The sequence below is a fragment of the Equus przewalskii genome, chromosome 1, assembly GCF_037783145.1.
Source record: "Equus przewalskii isolate Varuska chromosome 1, EquPr2, whole genome shotgun sequence".
NCBI classification, from domain to species: Eukaryota; Metazoa; Chordata; class Mammalia; order Perissodactyla; family Equidae; genus Equus; species Equus przewalskii.
In genome coordinates, this window is record NC_091831.1 from 122,310,715 (window position 1) to 122,336,002 (window position 25,288).

The window sequence follows — 25,288 nt, forward strand, 5'->3', positions numbered from 1 at the left end:
AATTTTTAAAAGGGTCTATTAGTTTAAAGAAAAGTTGGAAAACAGCCTCAGCCACGTGGACTACGGTTCCCGAGAACAGAGCCCCTCTCCTGACTCTGCCCTAGAGGAAAGTGGCCCCCAGGAGTTACGCTCTCTGAGCAACAGTTTTCTTTGTGTGCGTGTGTGAGGAAGACTGGTGCTGAGCTAACATCCGTTGCCAATCTTCCTCTTTTTGCTCGAGGAAGATTGTCGCTGAGCTAATATCTGTGCCAATCTTTCTCTATTTTTTTGTATGTGAGACGCTGCCCCAGCACAGCTTGATGAGCAGTGTGTAGGTCCATGCCAGGGATCTGAACCCGCAAACCCCTGGCTGCCAAAGCCGACAGTGCAAACTTAATGACTTGGCCACAGGGCCAGCCCCTGAGCAATGATTTTCTGATCTACAAAACAGAGGTAATACTATTTCTTCTATGGACTGCCCATGGTTGATATTAGGATCAAATGAAATATGCAGATGAAAGACATAGATGTTTTCAGCAGAAGGGAGCACAGAGGTCACCTTTTAAGTATAGCAGATCAATTAAGTCAAAATCTGTGGGGATGCAGCCAGAGAACAATATTTTTTCAAGTTCTTCAGATAATTCCATTGTGCAACTAGGATAAATATCCACTGATCCAGTAACACCTTTATTAAAAAAAAAAAAAATCTGAGGCCTAGAGGACTCCTAGCAAATAGCAGGGCACAGCCTAGAAACCAAGCCACTTGGATCTCAGTCAAAGCACCTCCTTGCACAGGACACAGATCCCTAGGCCTCGGTGGCCTTTGTGAATAGCAAACTTATTCACATATGTGCATAGTCTATCAAAAATGTCAGTGAGAGGCAGACCCTCAAGGCTGGTTACTAAAAGAAACTATATAGTAAAACAAATATCAAATTTCTTATTCTCCTATTTTCTTTTTAAAAGGTTTTCTACTGACCTGAAAGACTCCATGAAACGGGGAACAACCATGATGCTGGGGGTCCCAGGTAAAGCAAGGGCTCCTCGGAGATGTTGCCAATTTTCTGCAGATGAGAGTGGTGTTCAAATCCTACAGAAGGAAAAACAATGCTATTTTTAGCATCATTTTCTTAGAAAGATTCTAGAGCTTAAGTCAGCCAATGAAACCAGAAGTGAGCAAATGGAAGACACTGAAACAAAAATGCCACTACCCATTTATGGTAACCAGATTTTCAAACTGAAATCTGATTATGTATGAGTATGAGGTAGCAAATTTACTGGACACTCAGTACAGTGACTGTTCCACAGAAGATGTTCAATAAATTACTATTAGTATAATGACCTCTGACTCCAAGCTAATAGCAGAATTGGCATTAGGCAAACCCGCACTGGAAATCTAGCTCCATCTGTTAAAGGCTACTAGACCACAGGAAACTCATTTCACCCTTGTGTGTCTCGGTTTCCCCAGCTGTACAGTAGAGGTAAAAATACTGCTTAACAATAAAAATAGACGGCATACTGATATACGCTACAACATGGATGAGCTCTGAAAACATCATCCTACATAAAAGAAGCCAGACACAAAAGGCCACATATATTGTATGATCCCATTCATAGGAAATGTCCAGAAAAAGCAAATCTATAGAGACAGAAAGTATATTAGTGGTTGCCAGGGTCGGGGGGTGGAGAGGGGTCATGGGGAGGGTAAAATGTTTCCTCCTGGGGTGACAAAAATGTTCTAAAGTTAGATTGTGGTGATGGTTGCACAACCCTGTGAGTATCCTAAAAGCCATTGACTTGTACGCTCTAAATTGGTGAAGTGAATGGTACATGAATTACATCTCAACTGTTTAAAAATTGTTTAAACTGTTTAAAAAATACTGCCTACAGGGGCTGGCCCCGTGGCCGAGTGGTTAAGTTCGTGCGCTCCGCTACAGGCGGCCCAGTGTTTCGTTGGTTCGAATCCTGGGCGCGGACATGGCACTGCTCATCAGACCACGCTGAGGCAGCGTCCCACATGCCACAACTAGAAGAACCCACAACGAAGAATACACAACTATGTACCGGGGGGCTTTGGGGAGAAAAAGGAAAAAATAAAATCTTTAAAATAAAAAATAAAAAATAAAAAAAATAAAAAATACTGCCTACAGGGGCTGGCCTGGTGGCACAGCAGTTAAGTTTGTGCGTTCTGCTTCAGCGGCCCAGGGCTTGCCGGTTCGGATCCCGGGTGCGGACATGGCACCACGTGGCAAGCCATGCTGTGGTAGGCGTCCCACATATAAAGTAGAGGAAGATGGGCATGGATGTTAGCTCAGGGCCAGTCTTCCTCAGCAAAAAGAGGAGGATTGGAAGCAGATGTTAGCTCAGGGCTAATCTTCCTCAAAAAAAAAAAATAATAATACTGCCTACAGAACTGCTGCAGGTCATGAAGATTAAATGAATGGACACATGTATATGCTTAGTCCAGCACTAGAGTAGAGTGACCCGCAATAACAAGTAGCTCTGATGATACTGATGAAAGAAGAGGTGAAGCAACACTTAAAATGTGTTATCATAGTAAAAACAGGAAGGTAAAACCCCTTGCCAACAAATCCTGCCTTATTCAGAGGCCCTCACTAAACAGAATTTCTAAACATTGTCAAGCGAGGCAGCAGTTTCAAAAGTCAATTATAAATAGCATCAAAAATCGGGGGATGGGAGAGTTGGTTGGAACATAATGTAACTTGAGAAGAAAAACCATGGGCCAGCCTCCTCTCCTCCCGCACCGCCTTTCAGGGAAAGACAAACAAACGAAGCAAGTTTTCAAGGTGTGCCCAGGGGTCCTCTCTAATAAAGCCAGAGTTTTCCACAAGCATTGATTTCCGAAGTCTTCCCAGGACTTCAGATTTCCTCTCCCTAGAAATGGGGGATGGAGAGACAAATTGTAACCATTTAAGAAAAGACAATCATGAGAATCAGAAAATTCCATTTGCAGGGGAGAATAATCAAGATTTCAAAAGTTACCACAAGTCCTTGCTAGGGGTTATTAAGAAAGTAAAGCCTCTTAATTGTAATCACCCCTAATTAGCCATCAAAAACTCATGAAACTACTCATGGTATTGAAGACCCTTAGAGTCTTGGGTCTCAGCCAGAAGTTACACTGAGATACACCAGGAAGAAAGCCAACAAGTGCAAATTGGAATAGTCAATACTCCTCTGAATCCGAGGTGCGGGCTTCCTGCTCTTGGCTGGGGAGCAGGTATGCACAAAGACGGGATTTAAGTCGGGAGTCACGGGAAATCTCTGCCAAGCTCCTGATAACGATCAACTAATCAGTAACTATTTGTTCAATACATGGTGCTATGCGATTCAAGAGAAGGATGAGTCCAGACAGGGTCTCACTTTACGATCTAGCTTCGGTGGATAAAGATGTAGGGACATGTTGTTGTCTGGTGAAAAGGATGGTGTTATCCGGAACAACACAGGGTAGATGGTGTTTCATAGAGACCCTAAGTACAAATCGAGCTAGTTCAAGAGAAGGAGAATCCTTCTGGGCGGGCATCAGCAAGGAAGATGGGACTTAAAACCAGCCCTTAGCCTACACAGGCTACAGATGAACAAGCAAGAGGAGTTGGTAAGAGTACACACTGTAATCCAAAAGACCTGGGTCTGAGACCAACATCCCCATTTATTAACCAGATGACCCTTGGCAATTAACCCTTTTATCTTTCAATTTCCTCACCTGTAAAGTGAGGATGATGTTTGGGGCCAGCCTGGTGGGGTAATGGTTAAGTTCTCACACTCTGCTTCAGCGGCCCAGGGTTCACAGGCCCAGATCCTGGGTGTGGACCCAGCACCATTAGTCAAACTATGCTGTGGCGGCATCCCACATAAAACAGAGGAAGATTGGCCCAGATGTTAGCTCAGGGCCAATCTTCCGCCCCTCCAAAAAAAACCCACACACACACAAATGGGGACACTGTTTGTAACCACCTCATAGGGTTGTTGGGACTATTAAATATTTATTGAGATTGCATGACCTGGGTGCTAGACACACACCACAGCAGGCCTCTGCTGTGTGGTCCCTGCCCTCAAGGAAATTACAGCCTAGATGCTAGAGGGCTATACACTTTAAACAAACTGAATCACATACAGGTATAAAAATAAAACTGTGATAAAAGTCATTAAAGAAAGTCCAAGGTGCCTCAAAAAGCATCCTAGGCAGGGGCCAGCCCAGTGGCATAGCGGTTTAGTTCGCAGCTCCACTTCGGCAGCCCGGGGTTCACCGGTTTGCATCCCAAGTCCGGACCTATGCACCACTTGTCAAGTCATGCTGTGGCAGGCATCCCAGATATAATGTAGAGGAAGATGGGCACAGATGTTAGCTCAGGGCCAGTCTTCCTCAGCAAAAAGAGGAGGATTGGTGGCGGATGTTAGCTCAGAGCTAATCTTCCTGAAAAAAAAATAAATATCCTAGGCAGTGGTCAGAGAAGGTCCCTCTGAGAAGTGACTTTCATTCTGGGGCTTGACAGGGGAGCTGGAGTCAGCCAGCGGAGGAGGGCAGGGGGCATCCCAGGGAAGGGGAATCACAGGTGTAAAGGTGTGCGAGGAGCTGGGAGGAAGGAGGAGGCAGTGTGGTGGGAAGACAGCAAAGGAAGGAGGACATGGGGAGAGGTTACCCTCCACTGAGAGGTAAAACTCCCAGAGTATGGTAAAGGAATGGCTGAGGAGGACAAGGGAAAGCGAGGTGCCAAAGACGCCTCCCTACAGATTTCCAGCGGATGGAGGTGGCAAAGGAGGGGCTAGCGGAGCTTTTCTGGTTTTGCCAGAAAGGAAGGGCAATGTTGAGGGAGGTATTTGTGACGGAAAGCAGCGGTCTCCAAATCTGACAAGAAGTCACCCAGAAAAGCATCTTAAATTATCAAAACATTTTGAAAATAGATTTACAGCTGCTGCAGATAACCATGAACCTCGTCCTCTGTGAGTATTTTGCCTTCGGATATTTGCTGATAATAAAATGAAGCCATCATGATTAGTACGTCATTTTAAAATATGGCTTCTTTCATCTTTATCTCATCCTTTTAAATTTATATTTCAAATATATGTTTTATGTGGTCACATCATAAACTGATAGGTTAAAAAAATAACCAAACATAGATTGGAGTAATACGCTCAAACATTTTTTACTGATGGGGTGTGCAATCCAAAAAAAAAATTTTGGAGGCCACTAATCTAGAATGTTTTTTGACCAACTTCTTGTCAGCTTCAATGAGTCACTCTTTTCTCAGGATGTGGGTGACGAGCCTGTCCCAGCTCTGCCATTTCCTCAGTGCTCGCTTGTGCTTCCATGATCAGGACTGTGGTAAATCGGCTCTGCTTTTCAAACTGTGGGTCATGACCCATGAGTCTGTCATCAAATCAATTTCACGGGTCATGACCTACACTTTTTTTAATGAAATAGAAAAGAATGAGAGAAGAGAAAATTCTAGTGTTACTATGCACAGTAAGGCTAAGTACTTCTTACTGTGGCTCAGTCAGAAAGTTTAAAATCGGGAAGACCAGATTCTAACTGTGATGGGAGGAATACCACCGTGAAGACGACGCAAGGCCATGTTATCCAAGCCCTTGAAAAACGGCGCCAGGAGGATTTTGAGGAGATGGGCAAGAAAGAGCCATTTAGGTTCTGGAGTAGGGAGGGGCCTAATGAAAGTGAGGTTTCCGGAAAATGCGTTTGGCAACAGAGCACCAGGCAAGCTGGCTGAGTAAACAGGCTATCTGTGGAGCCGTGTCCGCCTTTTGAGGTTTGCTGCTGTTGATTTATAACCTTTCTTGACAGTGAACAAAAAAATCGAACAATCTAGTTTCTGTTAGAACATACACTCCCTGGGGGATGGAGGCCCCACCTCTCCTTTCCACAAAGATCCTACAGGAAGGCTGATTCGGTTCAGGCCAAAGTCGCAGTCCCCACATACCAGGAGGAAGTGGCAGGGGGCTCCAAGGCTCAGGACAGCGGGGACACAAAGAAGGACTGGGATGAATCTAACCCAGGCCAGAAGATGGCTCCCCTCACCCCAGAAGATGCCACTGTGCGCTGGACAACCACGCTATTCTGCTACCCCTTACCCATAGGCCCACCTCTGAGTATCTTTCCCGCCCCTTCTCCTCACGGCCTGACAGAGCTTCTGGAAGACCCTGCCTGATTTCAGCCTACATCCTAGACGAGAAGGATCTGCTCAGCCTCTCATGTCTGGGTTCAGGAATGGCCCACTTCGAGGCCACATCCCAACTACAGGCGCCGGTTCCACCTCCCTCTCTCCCACACACAGGCTTCTCCCTCTGGAACTCCCACAATGTACAGTAACCACCCAGACAAACAAAAGCCCAAGTCCCTGACGGAGAGGAAGTGACTCACCAGCACAAGAATGAGGACCAGGGATTTCAGAGGGAGGCAGTTCCAGACCCCAAATCAGGCCCAGTAACACATGATGAGGGCGAGTCTCAGAACCTGCCCACTCCTCTAAGAAAGCCGCTCTCTGAGGGCCCTGACAGAATAGAAGCCTCTGCACTGGGCCTACAGCCTGCCCAATCCTGTCTTCATCAGCATCACCAACACGTTCTCCTGCCCTGCCACCATTTATGCAAACTTCTGGCAGAACCCTGGCCCGCTGTTCCCACTGCCCCCTTCCTGACATTCCAGTTGTCTGAGGACAAAAGTACCAGGATGTGGGCTCTCCGTATCAGTGTGTCCAGCCCTCCTCTGTCTTCCATTATCAAGAAAGTGGAAGAGGAGTCAGAAATCAACTTTTACTACGCACCTGATAGGGAACATGAGTCATGTTATTTAATCCTCACAGCAAAACTGAGGCCACATAGAGGGTCGAGGGTAGGGCTGGGACTTGAATACTGACCACTGACAGCTGAGTTGCTCCTCTTTTCGCTCTATTAGACTCACTGTCTCCCACCTAGGAAAGAATCACGCATAGCCAGACACTCAACAAATGAATGAATGGATAAATGAATCAGTGAATGGATGCCATCCCAAGGGACTCTGTGTACCTCACAGATTTGCTGGGGGATAAAACATTTCAGGGCATAACGGTTTATTGTGCCATGATCATCACCTAGAGCAAAGTGAGCCACGATGAACAACTTAATAATCTATTATGTCAGATAACAATAATAATGTGGCTGAGGATCAAACAGTTACCATGAGTGGTTACCATGGGTTAGCTGGTATTCTAAGCACCTCACATGTATTAACTCATTTTATCCTCACAAGAACCCTTTGAAGAAGGTACCACTGGGGAATGGAGGTACAGAGAAGTTTAGTAACTTTTCCAAAGTCACCCAGCTAGTTGGTGGGAGAGTCAGGATTCAAACTCAGGCAGCCAGAGCCCAAAGTTTATGTACTTATCCATCATTCAACACTGCCTTCTACCTGCATACAGAAAGGATTGGCTTAAATCATCAAAACAGAGGCTGACTATGTCTGTTGCTGGTTCAGATCTTTTCCCAGGTGTCATCTCGAGTAAGAGTTTGGAGATAAAGGAACATTCTAGGCCTCAGTGGATAAGCTGCATAGACTCCTCAAATCACAACATAGCAGACTGGCCCCATGTCTCCTGCAGGGCTGGCAGCAGTCACCCTGAGGTCCTGGAGTATTCATATGTGGGGCAATCTAGTCACCAACTAAGGAGCATTCAGTGCCTATTGGGTTAGGCTTCATGCAAGATACTAACTATGACAGGGAGGGACCCCTATCCTTAAGGAGTTTACACTCTTACTGAGGCAAATCAATAAATAAGTAAGTACATAAATGAATATTTCCTTAACAACGATAAATTACATGAGAATGAGTACTCCATGGCTGGCACAGGCAAAAAGGAACCCCAGAATTCCAAGGAAGTAAATAGCACAGTAGACTTCTATGGTTAGCACTTACATTATTCTTGTTATATATGGTCACGCACCCCATAACAACGTTTTGGTCAATGACAGATCGCACGTACAATGGTGGTCCCATAAGATTATACCATATAGCCTAGGTGTGTAGTAGGCTACAGCATCTTGGTTTGTATAAGTACACTCTATGATGTTTGCACAACGACAGAATCACATTTCTCAGAAGGTATCCCCGTCATTAAACGATGCATGACTGTACTAGGCACTGCACTAAGAACTTCATGTAATGGCTCATTTAATCTCCTAACAACTCTGTGAAGTAGTTACTCGTACTGCCCCCAGGTTACAGAGGAGAAAACTGAGGCACAGAAAGGTTAGTGGATTTTCCTAAGACCCACAGCTACTAAGTGGCAGTACATGTTTGAAACCCAGGCAGTCTGGCTCCAGAGTGCTCTGAACTCTACCTTGACTGCCTCCTGGGTGTTTGGGGATGCCTCCATGGACCAGGTGGGCTTTAAGGAATCAGAAGAACTAGAGCCAGCATCTCAAGCACAAGGAACTAATAGCTGGATGAGGGACGAGGTCTGGGGAAATATGAAAGCTTCTGGCGCCTTCAAAAAAAAAAAAACAAGGGACTCGTGTGTTTTGGGAATGAACAAACTCGCTACTGGAGAGAGAGCATAGTGTGAATGAATGACACAGGGCAGAGGACCAAGGATCCAACCGGTGCCCAGCAGACCAAAAGAGGAGGCAAAGAAGGAGCCAGCACAGGAGTGGAAATCAAGGAGGAGGCTGTCCTACACTGTCCCAAGGTGGTGGTCAGGCCAAATAAGGATGTGCAGGGTGTCCCCCACACCCTTTACCTGAGAAGACACAATGGATTTTGGAGAAAGAGCTTTGGCTGGAGAAGCAAGAAGCTGCCAAGAAGAGCAGCCAGAAAACAAGAGGCAGATAAAGGGGAGTTCTTATTTCTTCAAGATATGTCCCACTTAATATGAAAAGATTATTCAGAGCAAGCGAGAAGAATAAAGGGAGGGATATCCTTTGAATAGACATCATTAACAACATGGTGGGCAAATCAGCCAGCCAACAGTGAGAGGTACAGGACAGGGTCTAGAAGCTTAAAAGAGAAGGGGTTCTCTCCTCTTCTAACAAACACCAGACACGCTCTGTTTCTGCTTGGCCCTTATGGATGGGGAGCTCCTGAAGGCAAGGGATATGTTTTACTCATCTTTACATCTTTACTCATCTTTGCCTGGTACAGGTAGCCATGCAACAAGAGTTTGATGAATTAACAGATGAACGAACGAATGGATGAATGAATGAAGGATGAACAGCATGTGTCTCTAACAGACTTTCACTGCTTTGAAAGCAGGGACCATGTCTGATTTCTCTCTGTCTGCTATTGCTGATGCTCAGCAAACATCTACAGACTGCCCTAGGAACAGAATGGAGGCGCTAACCCACCATGGATGTGTGCTGCCTCCACGGAGAGTGCAACCCTCCCAAGCCCTCTGGTGGCCGTCATCACTCGCCACAGCCCTTTCAGGAAATCCTGCCCCAGGCAGCAGGGGATTCAGGGAAGCTGACCTCGGAGCCCCCGCCCAGTCACATTTCCAGCCTCTTCCTACTGGGCTGAGCCCAGCCAGAGGAATGCTCCCCTAAACCCCCTCTGCTCTCGGTCTTTGTTCCTACCCCCTTGCAGAGGCTATCCTTTTTTCTCTGTCATTTTCAAACTCAGCCACAGAACTCATTTCTTCCCATCAAACCTCCATACTGCAAACTGGCTGGCTGGCCCACAGCAATGTGAAAACCCATAGAATTTGAATTAAGAAAAAATGTTGAGAAGCTCTATTAAAACTCCCTGGATACTTTCAAGCTAACACATTACAGTGGGTTTTGTTATTCATTAAAGAAAACACCTTACTTCTCCTTTCTTACCTGGAGGAATTAGGTAGTCAGCACAGATTAGTTAAGGATTTCAACACAAACTGCATCATTTTCATGGTCATTAACACTGATGTGGTTTATATTTGTTTCCAGTCCTAAAAAGTGTTTCCCAGGTAACTAAGGAAAACATTCAAGGGCAGAAATATCAGGCAGGCAAGATATTTAAAATTAGTGAGCCATTTGTTCCTGCTTCTGCACAAAGTTGCTTTTTCAATTTCCGATGACACGATACTGCAGATCTAAGGGGAGACATGCATTTGGAGTAAAAGCACTTTCTCTTCCCCAAATATTACACAGTCATTTGATTTACAGCACTTGATAAACCTGGTTAAATTTCTTTACTGCTGTATAAATCCCATATGCAGAACTCCAAGCTAGCAGCCGTCACAGTGTGTCCCTACGCTTCGTGCTTGTCTTTCCTCTCCATAACACGGGACTAGGGAAGAGTAAAGATTTTTCCCAAGACTTATTTTTTATATTCCCGGTGCCTAGAACAGGGCCTTGGGCACAGCAGGTGTTCTGTTGATGACAGAAAGAATTTACATTCAGTCTCACTGGGACGGCCTTCACTTCAAGCATGAGCACGCTGCGTTTCCAAGACACTTGCTCAGCCCAGGATCTGAATAGACACTTCACTCTTCTGTAGTAACTGCTAATCGTTTGTGAAATTAACACCATCAATGACATTCTCTGCCCTACTCCTGGAGCCTCGGACACACAAATAAACAGCTGTAATGGGATGCAGGCCACCCTACCTAGGACTCAAAGACACCTAGAGACAGGCTCTAGCCTTCCTCCCCACTCAGACTCAACCTTTCTCCAGCATCCTCTGCCAAGAGCAGTCTGTAATCCCTGGGTTGTAGTTATCAAAGGAAACAAGATCAGACTACCACAAGCTGAGCTCTGCATGGGAGCCGAAGATTTTCAAATGAACTACCCAGGCCTTCTCCAAGATGATGATCCATCTCATCCCCCAAACCAATATATTCTCCAGTTGCCCTGGTCAAAGGCAGGTGGCCATGGGACTAACGGCAGCTTTGGCTCAGGCTGAGCCACCCTCCTAGTCCACCTTCCCTTCCTTCTCTTCCTTCTGATACAAGGCTCAGGTCCTGACATCTACAAATGGCCTCTTGCCACTCTGGCAAGCACCTGTGTACATCTGCATGTGTCTATGCACACATGCACACACACATGTCAGAGAAGGAGGGTGTGCCAAGTGCACTAACACTAAAGTAACAAGCTCATAGAGAGCAGTATCACATTCATTCACAAAATAGGTCTAGGTGAGACTTCAGGGCTGGGTAGAACATAGCAAATGGGATATTCTTTTGGAAAAAAAAATCTGTCTATAAAATTATACCTGTTTATTGAGGAAAAACTGAAAACTACAGAAAAACATAAAGAGGAAAGTTATAATTACTCATAATCCAGGTTAACCACATGAAACTCTTTGGCGTTCTTCCTTCTGGTCTTTTTTTCTATGCTTAATGCTTATACATATTATCTTCATATTTTACATATGCAAAATCACACATACAGCTTTACATTCTACATTTCACTTTAAATCATAAGCATCTCATTAGTAATATGCAGAAACATTTCTAAGCATTGTATAATAGTTCACCCTATGGAAGCCAGATAATATATCTAATAAGTTCCTTATTATTGGAATCTGTGATGAACATCTTTGTATAAAATTCTTTATCTGCTTCTCTGCTTAGTTCCTAAAAACAGAATCACTAAGCCAAAAGGTATGACTATTTAAGGTCCTTCATAGCTGTGGGTTATTTTCAAAAACAGTGTATCCACCTGAAATCCCACACGCAGTGGATGACACATTTGCTAATAATGTTAGCATTATAATCTTGCCTAATTTGATACATAATCAGTTACAGTAGGTTAACTGCAGCAACAAATCATCTCAGAATTTCAACGGCTTAGCACTACAAAAACTTTTTGGCTCAGTTCACTGTCTAACGTGGGTTGGCAGGGGCATTCTTCTCCACATAGGCACGCAGGCATCCAGGGACCAAGTCTCTTTCCATCTAGTGGCTCCACCATTGTCTAGGGCCTCAGAATCCTCAGCTGGTTTTTTCCATCCAGTGAACAAACAAGGGAAAAGAGAAAGCATGGAGGACGGAACTAGTGGCTTCACAAAGGTAGCTTAAATCACGGCCACTCACAACCCATTACCCAGCTTAGTCAGATAGCCACACCTAACTGCAAGAAAGTGTGGAAAACGTGGTCTGCTTATAGTCCCAGGAGGAAACCTTTTGGTGAACAACTTTGCCTGGATAAAGTGGGCATTCAGTGTGTGTGTGACAATCGGCAAAAATCCCCAAGTAAATCACTTTAATATGTATTCCTCACATTACTAGTAAAGTTGAAACAGATTTTTTTAATTAAGATTATGATAGTTAACAACCTTGTGAAATTACAGTTGTACATTATTGTTAGTCATGTTGTAGGTCCACCACTTCACCCCTTGTGCCCTCTCCCCACCCCCCCAGATTTCTTTTTTTATTAGCCATGTGTACTATCTTGTCTGTGAAGTTTTTACCTCTTTTTCCAGTTTTTTTGTAGAGCTCACAGTGTTTTGAATTGATCTTTAAGAAGCTCTTTCTATATTAAGGATGTTAACTCTTTTTGTCAAGTTTTTTCAGTTTGATTTTTTTCTTTTAACTTTCTTGATAATTTTTATGTAAATAAGTTTTTATTTTATGTCTTTAAATCTATCAATTATTTCCTTTGTGATTTTTCAGGTTGACATCACAAAATCACAAAGCACAAAAAAACTAGGAGATTCTAACCCAACTCCCCAATTTCAGTATTTTGTAATCATGATTCACAGACAAATAAACTGATACTCAATGAAATAAGACAACTGATAGAAGGCATTGCAGCTAATTAGAGGCAAATCCAGGACTAGGGGTTTGAAATTTTTTTAAGTGTATAATACAGGACAGGCTGTGCTAAACACTTTACAAACATTATTTTATTTTATTTTATTATTATTTTTTAAATTAAATTTTTTAAATTTACTTTTAATTGGAGTAACATTGGATTATAACATTATATAGCTTTCAGATGTACATCGTAATATATTTCAAATTCTGTGTAGATTACACCATGTTCACCACCCAAACACTAATTATAGCTCATCCCCTCACATGTGAGCCTAATCACCCCTTTTGCCCTCCCCACCCTTCCCCTGTGGTAACCACCAATCCAATCTCCATTGCTATGTGTCAAAAGTTATTTTAATTGATTTTCAAGACAACCCTATGATATCCCCATTTTACAGAAAAGGAAACTGAGGCTTCAAGCAGTGAAGCAATATGCTGGAGGTCACAGAGCTAGTAAGTAGCAGAAAGATGATCTGACCCCAAGCCCAACTGATTGCTGGAGACATGGCTTGTCTTAGCACTACATTAAACTGCCTCTCAGGTCCCCTGAAACACTACATCAAATAGACATTTCCAGGAGAGCTGCTTGTGTTCACATTTCCCTGGTGCACAACTCGCAGCCTGCAGCCTGCAGCCTGGGCTTCAGCCAAGGGAGATGCTGTGCATGAGGTTGTGCCCTGCCTGTTCACTCCAAGACGGCTTTGGCCTTGAGTCCAGGATATTTTCTCAGTGCCCCCACACATTTGCCCATCCAGAACGCAATCCGGCTCTCTGTGCCTCAGCCACCATAAATCAGCCAGCCACACGCTTTGCCCTTGGTGCTTCTGAACATCAAGGGAAAGGATTTGCCTTTTCCTACTTGGCTCGTGGGGCTTCTGCATTGACATGTGAGTTATGTCACTATTTTTTTAAGCGATAGAAATCTAGTCAATGATTTGTAGCAATCACTGCTGTGCAATGTATGCTGAAAGGCTCCATACAGCCTTACAGAAGGAAGCAGAAACCCAGCAAATTAGTCTTACTTCCTTGACATGATTCTGTGATGGGCTGGTATTAGGTAAAGCTGAAATCAGGTGCCGTCATTAAAAGATTATGATAATGTGAAACAGACACTCACCCCGAGAATTAGGAAATATTTTCCAGGAAACCAAGAAAGGCAAGTCACTGGAGTCAAAGGTCACCCAGAGATCAAGGGGGGGCAATAAAAGGCAATTGGGTTTAGCAAGAATAAAACTGTTACCATAGCCTTTTTGTTGAACTCCATCATCCGTGGCCACACAAATCTGTTCTCTTCCTCTCTTTTCTGCCTTGTTGGCTCTCCCTGTGACCCAAACCAGGACTAGAAAAATATCAACAATAACCCAGCCCCTACTAATGAGCTGTGTACGCAGGTTAAGGACTCTTACACTCTGACTTCTTTGATTATTATCTCATGCTGTGGTCTCAAAAATCCAACATCTCAAGACCTACCCTCTCCTTCAGACCGCTTTCCTGTATGACTAGTTTCCTCCTGCTGAAGGCCACCCAAGATGAATAAAAAAAGGACCCAGACACCATTTCTACAGCATGCCCTCCTGCCAAGCTTTCCTATTTCAGCGGTGGCAACACCATCCTTCCAGAGAATAAAGCTCAAAGCTTACCTGGGCTTCTGTGATTCTCCCTCCTGTGTGCCCTGGGCCCAGTCTCAAGCCAACTCTCAATTCTTCATTTGTATTCTCTGTCAGATTAACTCACTCCTCTTCACTCCCTCTTCCACCAGCCTTTTCCAAATCATCATTCAGGTGATTACAGTTAGTGTTTCTCTGATTTCCCCGTGCACCTTTGTCAAAAATCAGATGGGCATACTTCCGGGTTCTCTATTCTGTTCCACTGATCTGTGTGCCTCTCCCTCTGCCAAAACCATACTGTCTTGATTACTGTAGCTATCTAACTCTTGAAACCTGGTAGACTGATTCCTCCTTCTTTATTCTTCTTTTTCAAAATTATTTTCAGAAGTTTGACTATGACATATCTTGGTACGGATTTCATTGGGTTTATCCTAGGAATTCACTAAACTTCTTGAATCTGTAGATTTATGTCTTATCCTAACTTTAGGAAGTTTTCAGCGATTAGTTCATCAAGCACTTTTTAAGCCCCACCCTCTTTCTTCTCTCGTAGGATTTCAAAAACACAAATGGTAGTTTTTGTTATAGTCCTGCAGGTCCCTGAGGATCTGTCCTTTTTTTCTTTCCCCAGTCTATTTTCTCTCTCTTATTCAGACTGGGGAATTTTTATGGTTATATCTTCAAATTCACTGATTCTTTCCTTTGTCATTTCCATTCTGCTGTTTGTCTCGCCCAGTGAGACTTTATTTCAGTTATATTTTTCAGTTCTAAAGTTTTCATTCGGTTCTTCTTTATGTGTTCTATTTCTTTGCTGAGACTAAATTTTTTTCTCATTTGTTTTAAGCATGTTCATAATTGCTCACTGAAGCATTTTTATGATGGCTGCTTTAAAATCTGTCAGATAATTCTCACATCTCTGTCATCTCAGTGTTGGCATCTATTGATTGTCTTTTTTCATTCAGTTTGAGATATTCCTGGTTCTTGGTATGACAAATGATTGTCACTTGAAACCTGGACATTTTAGGTATTATCTTATGAGACTCCAGATCTTATTTAAACTTTTCATTTTAGCTGGCTTCCTCAAACACTGCTCCAGCAGAGAAAGGGGGACCCAACCTCATTATAGTTAAGTGGGGACAGAAATCTAGGTTCCCCACTCTGCCTCCGCTGACACCCGAGGGGGAAGGGGGTCTCATCATTACTACTGAGCAGTGGTGGGAGCTTCAGTTCCCCAACAGCCCTCCACTGAAACTTCCCTGGATGAGAGGGGGCAGGAGTACCTCATTACTGTCCCTAATGTGGCCTCCACCAGCACCACTGGTGTCAGGGGTGGGGGGCAGGGAGATAGGAGGGGATGCATGGCCTCATTACTGCTGGGTGATGGTAAGAAACCTGACTCTCCACCAGGCCTCCTCTGACCACCCCAGGTGGCTGCTCAGTGGGAGCGGAAGTCCAGCCTTCTCACATGTCTCAACGGAGAGAAATAGGCCCTCAGAAATGGTCTAGGCTATCACCATTCATTTAGAAATAAAGAATTAGTGACCCCAGAGATGGAGAATGGATTGCTGGAGGTCAAATGGAATGTCAGTGGCAAAGTCAAGCCTCAATGCCTATGCCCTTGGCTTCAAGATCACTTGTCTATAAACCAAAGGGCCTCTAAAGCACAGGAAGAATGCCAGCCCCCCACACGACATAATAATGAAAAATCTCACCCACCAAAGGATAGTGGCTGCCTCCCTTCACATCCTGCCAGACCCCAGCCAGAAAGCACACGTGGTTAAGCACCATCGTTCCCTAAACAACACAAACACACGTCTACTCAAGACAGGCCTTCCATCCAACATACACAGCCAAAGCACACTCGGAAGCCAAGAACTACAGCATCACAGTCACCTTCGGGGCTGGTGGTCTTCCATCTGGAGAGGATCCTGGCTTTCCTACCGTTGGAATCCCTGATACCAAGATACACTCAGGAGCTGCAGAACTCAGAGCAGCCAGCAGGCCAGGCGCCCTCCTCCTGGCAGAAGAGCAGGGTCGACACCCAGCTGGAGGCGCCTTCCTTGGACCTGAGGCCTCTTGTCTGGCCCCCGCCTGTGGTCTCAGCACAACACTGCTTATTCTCCAGCAAGGGAAAGCTGGTGACCCGGGAGGGAAACTGCTTTCTAACAGCCTTTGTTTTTGTTTCCATTTTAAAAGGTTAGTGACTTTACTGCATGTGGAAAGAACCAAAGTAACAATTTCAAAGAGGCTCAGCATGTTTTGGAGCTGATCAAATATACAGAACTTTTGGGTGGGGAGGAAAAGAAAGGGAAGAGAGGGAACAAAGTTGATCCCACATTCACCATGTGCCAGACATACACCGTGGTGCCCCTTCCATGCCTTCCCCTGGCTTCTGCAAGAAATATTCCAGCCAGAATCACGTTCCAAAGCCCTTACCATAGGCCATCAGGCTGCTGAGAGTCAGGCCGAGCTGCTAGGCTCCAGGATGGTATGCAATAATGAACAATTTTATGGTATACAATTTGAATCATGAAATGGAATGATATAACAATATTAATAAAGTCATATGATGTCTAAATTTTGAAATAATATGATTTAAATTTTTAAATTCATTAAAATAACTACTTAAAGTATTACAAATTTTGCTGAATTAACTGCCTTCGTTAGTATCATACAGGCTGATAAATACCCACAATCTTTTGATAGAACTTGTGAATTAAGCTACACCCTTATGAGCACTGGAACTTACATGAGTGATTTAGTCGACTATCAGAATATTTTAACATTCACTCTTTTTACAATTTAAAACAATTTTCAAATATTGTAGTCATCTAGACCACGGGCAGCAAACTGGCCAGTGGCTCAAACCTGGTCCACGACCTGTTTTTGTCACATTTTCAAGTGGTTGAACAAATATCAAAAGAATACTATTTTATGACATGAAAATTATATGAAATTCAAACTGCAGGGTCCATAACGTTTCCCTGGAACACAGCCCTGCCCATTCATTTACGTATTGTCTATGGCTGCTTTCGTGCTCAAAAGGCAGAGTTGATTAGTTGCAACAAAGACCATACAGCCTGTAAAACCGAAATATTAACTCTCTGGCCCTTTACAAAAAAATTGTCTGCTGACCCCTGATCTAGACAGTCTGTCAAATGGTGGTGCCAGATTAAAAACACACGGAGATGACGATGATCATTACTACCACCACCAGCTTGGCTATTGAGGAAGCCAAATAACCGTCATGAGATACTAAATGGGCAATTTACCAGCAAGCCCACTGTGCAATGTTAGAGATAACACTGACAATATGAAAAGCAACGTTAAAGCAAAACCATGCATTCTGAGAATGGATCAAGCACACACACATGCTCTTTACATTTATTCTGTCAGAAAAGAGTGGTCTGAATTACAAGAGACCTGAACTCTGTGAGGTCTTCAAGAATACAGCTCTCCATTAAACACACCAGGCTTCCACTTCCTTTCTCCCTCCCCCTACAGTGTTTCCCCTTCGAGGGTTCAGCCCTTCTCAAGTCTCCCTGGATTCCCAGCAATCTTCTGGGCCCCCATTCTTCCTACTACGTAAGGTTTATCACTCTGATCATCCCCTCCGCCCGCCCCCTCCAAGGCTGTAAGTGCCCCCCAAGGCAGGAAGGCCATCTTCTTTAAGATGGACAGATGTTCCAGTGCGCAGTGAGGCACATAGTAGAGCCTTCATTCCATAGTAGGAATGAACAAACACTGTTCATTCAAATGCTGTCTCCTCTCGCTCCTGTGGCCTGTACAGTGATTGTTAGTCCATTTGACAAACGAGGAAACTGAAGCTCAAAGTGACTAAGCTGTTCAAAGTCGCCCAGGCAATAAGTAGCGAAGTCAGGCCTGGAATTCACACCACGTACGAGGCAGGGTGCTGCTACCTGCTGCACAGCAGGGGCTCAGGGAGCACTGGATGCGGAGTGAATGAATGCAGAGCGATGCCCACGCGGGACCACTAAAGCATGTCAGCACAATCTCAGAAGTTGCCAAGACCTTCCGTTTCACCATGCTCAGTGAAAGACGCCAGTCACAACAGACCATACTGTATGATTCCACTTACACGTGAACGTTGTATGAACACTGACATAATTTCCCTGCGTGGACCTCGGAGAGTCCCCACCTCACAGCACCTCTTCCATCCCTCACTAGGAGCGAGGTGTTGAGTTCCTCCCAGGTGGGCCTGAGGAAAGAACTACCTAATGAGGAAAAGACAGGGGAGGCAGAAAACAAGCACCCTCTCTGTTCTGGGGCGCTCACCTGGGCCTCCCAGGTGCTTTCTCTCTGGAGAGCCCCGAGTAGCATTAACCCTGTTAGACCAGCTCCTGCTTCCGACCTCGCAATTACATGGCCCGGAACTGAAATTCCAAAACGGAACATGAGATTGGAAAAAAAATAACAGCAAATTGAACCTTCATGTTAGCAGTCCTAACTTTCTGATTAGAGAAAAACTAGAAACAACCTAGATCCCTAACAGAGGGTGGGGAATGGCTAAGGAAACCACCATGGAGCAAAATGATGGGAATTGTCATTACGCTTAAAAATAAGAACGCGGGTTAGGTCAAGAGAAATGTTTACACAAAATCATTCTATGTGAAAAGACAAATGTGCACATGCTTAAATTAAAATATAGGCAAATATCAAGGGGAAAACAGAACAATATGAGCAGTTAGTGTACTATGCAGATATGTGGTGAGGAGGAGCAGGAGGGAGGAAGAGTGAAGGAGGGAGGAGGAGAGAGGAGGGGGGAGGGGAGGAGGGGGGAGGAGGGAAGGAGGGAGGAGGGGAGAGGAGGGAGGAGGGAGGAGGGAAGGAGGGGAAGGAGGGAAGGAGGGAGGAGGGGAGAGGAGGGGGGAGGAGGGAAAGAGGGAGGAGGGGGAAGGAGGGAGGAGGAGGGAAGGAGGGAGGAGGAGGGAAGCAGGGAGGAGGGGGGAAGGAGGGAGGAGGGGGGAGGAGGGGGGAGGAGGGAAAGAGGGAGGAGGGGGAAGGAGGGAGGGGGAGGGAAGGAGGGAGGAGAGAAGGAGGGAGGAGGAGGGGAGAGGAGGGAGGAGGAGGGGGAGGAGGGAAAGAGGGAGGAGGGGGAAGGAGGGAGGAGGAGGGGGAGGAGGGAGGAGGGGGAAGGAGGGAGGAGGAGGGGAGGAGGGAGGAGGGGAGGAGGGAGAGAGGGAGGAGGGGGAAGGAGGGAGGAGGGGGAGGATGGAGAGGGTTAGAGGGATGTTCTGGTAAAGTTACGCATATAGCAAAACTCAAGTTAAAAAATACCACTTGTGGAATTATAAAGTATACAGTCTTTCTGGAAGGCCAATTTGACTAGATGTATCAAATACCTTAAGAGTATTTGTCTTTTGTCCCAGAAACAGCACTATGCATTAATATAAGTAGAAAAAATGCACAAAAGAAGCAGTTTTATTTATAAATAACATTAAAAAACTGAAAACAACCAACATGTCCAAAAATAGGAGACTGTTTAAGCAAACATTAATATTTTTAAAAATACTCTGCAGTCATTTTAAAAATCATGTTTTGGAAGAATACCGAATGTTTAATACATAGGGAAAATGTTTATGATGCATTGTTAAGTGAAAAAAGTAGTGGACAAAACAATATGTTCAGCATGATACCAATGTTAAAAAGCTCTGTGTGTGTGTGTGTGTGTGTACAGACAGAGAGAGAGAGAGACTAGAAAGATGCACATTAAAAATAATGGCCATTACTGGTTGGGGAATTATGGATGATTTTTATTTTTCTTCTTTGAGTTTTTCTATATTTCCTAAGTTTTCAACAATAAATATACCTTACCTTTGTAATCAGAAAAAAATAAAGTATTACATCTAGAAACTTACAAAGCAAATCAGCAATGTTGTTATGAGCAAGCAGCAGTTGACACCAGGGTCCACCTGGAGTTCAAAGCAATGCAGCAGACTGCACAGGGGCTAAGACGTCTACACAGCACCCAAACGAGGCAGACTGTGGCAAAGATGGCTCCAAGCCCTCTAGCCCACTTCTCCGGGGCAGGGGGCCACTGCACCCACCCGGCCTCTCCAGGACACATCCCAACAGGCTTTGCCAATGGCACGAACCAAGGGCAGTGCAACATGGCGTCTGGAGGACAGAGGCTGCGCATCCCTCGCACTCCCAGACACAGGAACCCAGCCAGCCCCCACCTGCCTCACGGAGCCCACACGAGGCAGGCGCGCTCACCCCACCGGCCCCTACATTTCACAGCTCTTTCACATCTGCCCACAGTAGAAAATGAGCACCCTTTGTGTTGCATCTGTTTTAGACGGTAACTCCACTCCTTCTCTAAGCAAACAATCAGCCTTTTTATTTATTTATTTATTTATTTTTGAGGAAGATTAGCCCTGAGCTAACTGCTGCCAGTCCTCCTCTTTTTTGCTGAGGAAGACTGGCCCTGAGCTAACATCCATGACCATCTTCCCCTACTTTATATGTGGGACGCCTACCACAGCATGGCGTGCCAAGCAGCGCCATGTCCACACCCGGGATCCAGACCGGTGAACCCCGGGCCACCCAAGCGGAACGTGCGCACTTAACTGCTGCGACACCGGGCTGGCCCCCGGCCTTTTAATTTTATGAGTGGGTTACACAGAGATAAAAATGAATGAAGTACTGATGCGTGCTTCGACATGGATGAACCTTGAAAACATTATTCTTAGTGAAAGAAGCCAGTCACAAAAGACCACAAATTGTATGATTCCATCTATACGAAGTGTCCAGAGTCCATAGAGACAGAAAGCAGATTAGTGACTTCCAGGGGCTGGGGGGAGGCAGGAGTGGAGAGTGACTATTAACCAGTATGGAGTTTCTTTTTGAGGCGATGAAAATATTCTGGAATGAGATAAAGGTAATGGTTGCACAACTTTGTGAATAAATTAAGAATACTGAATTGTACCCTTTAAAATGGTGAGTTTTATGGTATGTGAATTATATCTCAATTTTTAAAAAATTTTAGGTGGGTTACAATTAGACTTTTCAGTGGGTTACAATTAGATTGAGGCACTAACTGACCCATTGGTTCCCCCAGAGCACATGTTTAGAAGTTAGATGACGTGCAACTCAAACAGGACTCTGACATCTGCCTGCTGTAAGAGCCCACGCAAGTTCCTTAACTTGCCTCTCTGAGCCTCAGTTTTCTAGGCTGTAGAATAGGAAGAATAATGTCTAGCTCACATGGATTATTGAGAGAATTAAATAAGTGAATGCAGGTGAATTCCAGTACCAGACACACAACTCCGTTAATAGCAGGTCCTTCTCCATTAGCTGGCCAGAAGGTCCTTTGAACTTTAAGCAAAATGAAACCCTGGGCCTTGACTAAAATATCAAAAGTCAAGCAGAGCCTGGGTACCTGTCTGTTCCGGAAAAGACTCTAAATGGATCTAGAGGCTAGAATGTCAGCGCACACCCTGTAATAAGACTTCAAAACATGAAGACACAGCTCCACCCCCACGGCTCACCTTATAACCAGCAATAAACTGCCCCGCACAGTCTCAAGGGCCTCATGTCCACGGTCAGTCTGACTCGCCTCCCAACCATTAGATAAATGTTACTATTATTAGCTTCAACCAAGGTTCAGGCAATGGGAGCTCAGAGAAACCAGAAAAGGGACAGAGCTGTGATTTGCAACCAGGTCAGCCTGTCTCCATGGCTCCTAATTTAGCTCTCAAGGCAGCTGCCCTCTCCATCCTCGGCCACTGTGCTTGGGCCTGTCAGGTCACAGCGAGCCTGGCAATGGGCAGAGCTGGTGCAGAAGTTGCTGTGACACAAGAGGACCAGGCAGGCGTCGCTGCCCAGTCCCCCAGGTCTGGCCACCAAGCATGGAGGCAGGGGACAAGGGGAAAGGCAGTGTAATCTAAAGGGCAGCCAGAGGCCAGGGAGCCAGCAGCAAGGGAGGGGCCAGGGGACCAGAATTCAAGTCATATGAGGTTCAGTGGTCAAACAAGCGAGATCAAAGAGTAGGTCGTCAGGTCACCCAAAGCAAGTCAGAGAGCTGGAAGAGAAGTGCGACATCCTTCCCTGGGAAGACCTGGTCTCTGGATTAACTAGAGAGGTGAGAAAAAAATGACGGCTGCCATCCATGTGGCATGTCCACATGCCTGAAACTGCCTTAAGCACCTCACATTCTCAGGAACCTCACCCATGGTATGAATCATTATTACCCCCATTTTACAGACGGCAGAACTACAAACAAGATGCTAAGGAAACTGTCAGGGACTACGGCTGAGTGGAGCCAAGGTCCACCTCAGGGAGCGGGCTCTCAGGCTCTCACCCCCTGTGTCACGCTGCTGCTGTCTGACCTGGGGCAGGGGTGGACCCCACTGCTGGAGATGCTGTCCACCCAGTGCCAGACTCCCTCCTCTATCTCCCTTGATATGACAAGTGGTCAGAAGCACAGCATTTTAGGAGGAAAAGTCTGTTGGGCAACTACAAATTTGTAACTTGCTGATATGATTGGAAGGTTTCCAAGAAGGAAGCAGGGAGAGCAGCTCCCAGCAGTCCGTGTGTCCATTTTCATAAGAAATTCCTCTTCTCTCTCTTGACTGAGCCTCCAGGAAAAACGGTTAAGTCAAAGATGTGGCTTGTCATCCCACCCCCTGGTCTTCATGTGGCTGCATCCCCACCATAAATCAAAGGCCATGTTCCCCTTTCATCAGATGCCTTAGGTAATTCCCTTGCGATTTCCCTGCTGGGGCTCAGAGGGCCACAGCCTAAAGGGTTAACATCTCATTTCCTCTCGTCTTTCAAGCCTTAAGCCCCATCCTGAGCTGGGTACATTCCAAGCCCACCTGGAGCAGGTCATGACGAGCCCCAGCCCACGGCTGGCCCTTCATTTCCCCTGGCAGGAGATTAGATGGGGCGCCCATTAATCACTCATTACTTCTGTCCTCGCTGCTGGCCAGCCCTCGGGCAGCCAGCCAGCTGCCTGGGAGGGTGGGGCAGGCCCGCCTGCTGCCCAGCCCAGGTTGTGGGCTGCCCAGTGCCACCCTTCTGGGGCAAGACACCACGCAGCGTAAGCCTGACTCTCTGTCCTCTGAACCACACCCAAGAGGAGAGGAGCAAAGAGAGGATACTGCCAGAGAGAAAACCATGTGAGTGATCAGCTCAGGCAAGGCCCATCGGAGAAGACAACGCGCACAGTACCTTGCATTGAAAGATCAGGTAAAAAGAAAAAGAGACCATTCTCCCAGGACAACAAACCATCCATAAAGAAAACCACTGCCTACGTGTTTCTTAGTTTCTTCTTTAGGAATCTAAAAGGAAACTGGAGGAGGAGAGTAGAGAGGGGAGAGGATGTTGAACGGATAACTCATTATCATTATTACTGATTAATGATTATTAGTTCATTTGCTGGGTTTGAATATACGGCTGCAATATTCAGCCCATTTCTTACCCCAGGCAACTTGGGGCTCCCAAGCCAACCCAGCCTTATCCTTCTCCCTCAGCACTTGCTCAGGCCCAGAAATAAATTCACAGTGAGCCTGACCAGGGCTAGGCTTACACGCCTTTGTAGGGAGCAGGTGAGGAGCATGCTCCCAGGACTGAACTGAAGACCCCTTTGACCAAAAGAGTGCTCTCCCCTTGGCCTGGGCCACAGTGCTCCAATGCTCACTCCTTGGAATCAAGGTCAAGGCCTCTGTTGACAAGGACATGCTACCTGGGATAAAGTGGCTTATTAACTCACCAGCTGTGACTAGAACCTCACTGTAAAGGCAGCCTAGGGCTGTGGTCCTCAAACCCAAACATGCAGCAGAATCACCAGGGAATCTTACAAATGCCAGTTCCCAGGCCCTGACTCCACCATGGAATCTGGTATTTTCCCCACCAGATCCTCGCTCTGATTCAGATGTTCCGAAGACAACACTTTCAGGAAATATTGACACAGTGGAAAGAGCACCAGACTTAGAGAGCCAGGTTCTAAGCTTAAGTTCAAAACCCGAGTTGACCTCAGGCAAGGAAGCCGGAGTTTTCTTCCTTGTAAGATGCAGATGATAATGTCTGGTCACAGGTTGCTGGGCGGATTAAAGCACCAAGTACAGCACATACCAGTGCTCCATGAACGTGACCTGAATGAGTTCCTCGGGCCAGCAGGGCTCTAGAAACCAGAGAAGTCAGTTTTGATAGGTTGGGGAAAGAAAAGAGGGTAAGCCAGGCCCAGAAGATGAGGGGGGCCCAGCCTCGTGCACAGGTCCCACAGAGGAGGAGTGAAGAGCGGGCATCCTGAAAGGGGTCAAGAGTCAGCGACGCAGCCTCCAGCCAGAGCCTCCCACTGAAGCCCCCCTTTCCAGTGTCAGCCTGTGTCAGGCATTAGCTCCCATTTCTAATTCATTATTTTCACAGAGAAGACAATCAATAAACACACACGAAACCTTTATATCCACACATATGTAAACAGATATCACAATTCTACACACACAAAAAAGGAAAGATAAAAATGGGGAAAATGAGAGAAGAGGAGAAAGAAGGGAAAAGCGAGATGGCAGGTCAAACCCGGTTGCATTTTCAAGTTTGCTGGATCTGGTAAGGAGCTCACACTGGGCTACACAGCCTGGGACAGGCCCCAGGAGGAGAGGCGAAGGGGCTGCCCTGGAGACACTTCAGGTTGGCTGGGGAGATGAGGCTCACCCATTAGGACATGTCAAGGCTGAAGAGACTACAGGGGAACACATAAGATGGGTTCGGGGAAGGGAGAGACGGGTGAGCACAAGAAGGGCTGAGACACACTTCTGCCAAAATTTAGATTAGTAGAGGGGAGATGTGAATTTCTGAGCTGAGGGTAGGGCCCAGATAAAGACAAGACCCAGATAAAGAGACTTGGTGTGTGCAGTGAAGGGTTTCAAGGAGAAAAGAGTTGGGCTGCTCTTGGAACATAAAGTAGACTCAAATTAAGACAAGTTTCAAATGCCCAGATGAAGA

At 45.6% G+C, this 25,288-nt stretch overlaps 1 protein-coding gene across 3 annotated transcripts in view; it reads right to left on the bottom strand.

The window, feature by feature from the left end:
- THSD4 (thrombospondin type 1 domain containing 4) overlaps nucleotides 1-25,288 on the bottom strand; it is a 552,284-nt gene that overhangs the window by 524,373 nt on the left and 2,623 nt on the right. The window contains exons 1-2 of one of the 3 annotated variants that reach the window (XM_070621972.1): nucleotides 21,832-21,899; nucleotides 959-1,069 (exon numbers count right to left, since the gene is read on the bottom strand). In XM_070621972.1, coding sequence (XP_070478073.1) covers nucleotides 959-990 — 32 coding nt within the window. In that variant the 5' untranslated portion in view covers nucleotides 991-1,069; nucleotides 21,832-21,899. Of the gene's footprint in view, nucleotides 1-958; nucleotides 1,070-18,419; nucleotides 18,440-21,831; nucleotides 21,900-25,288 lie in introns of those variants that run through there. The other 2 variants (XM_070621963.1, XM_070621956.1) reach the window with 2 other exon arrangements.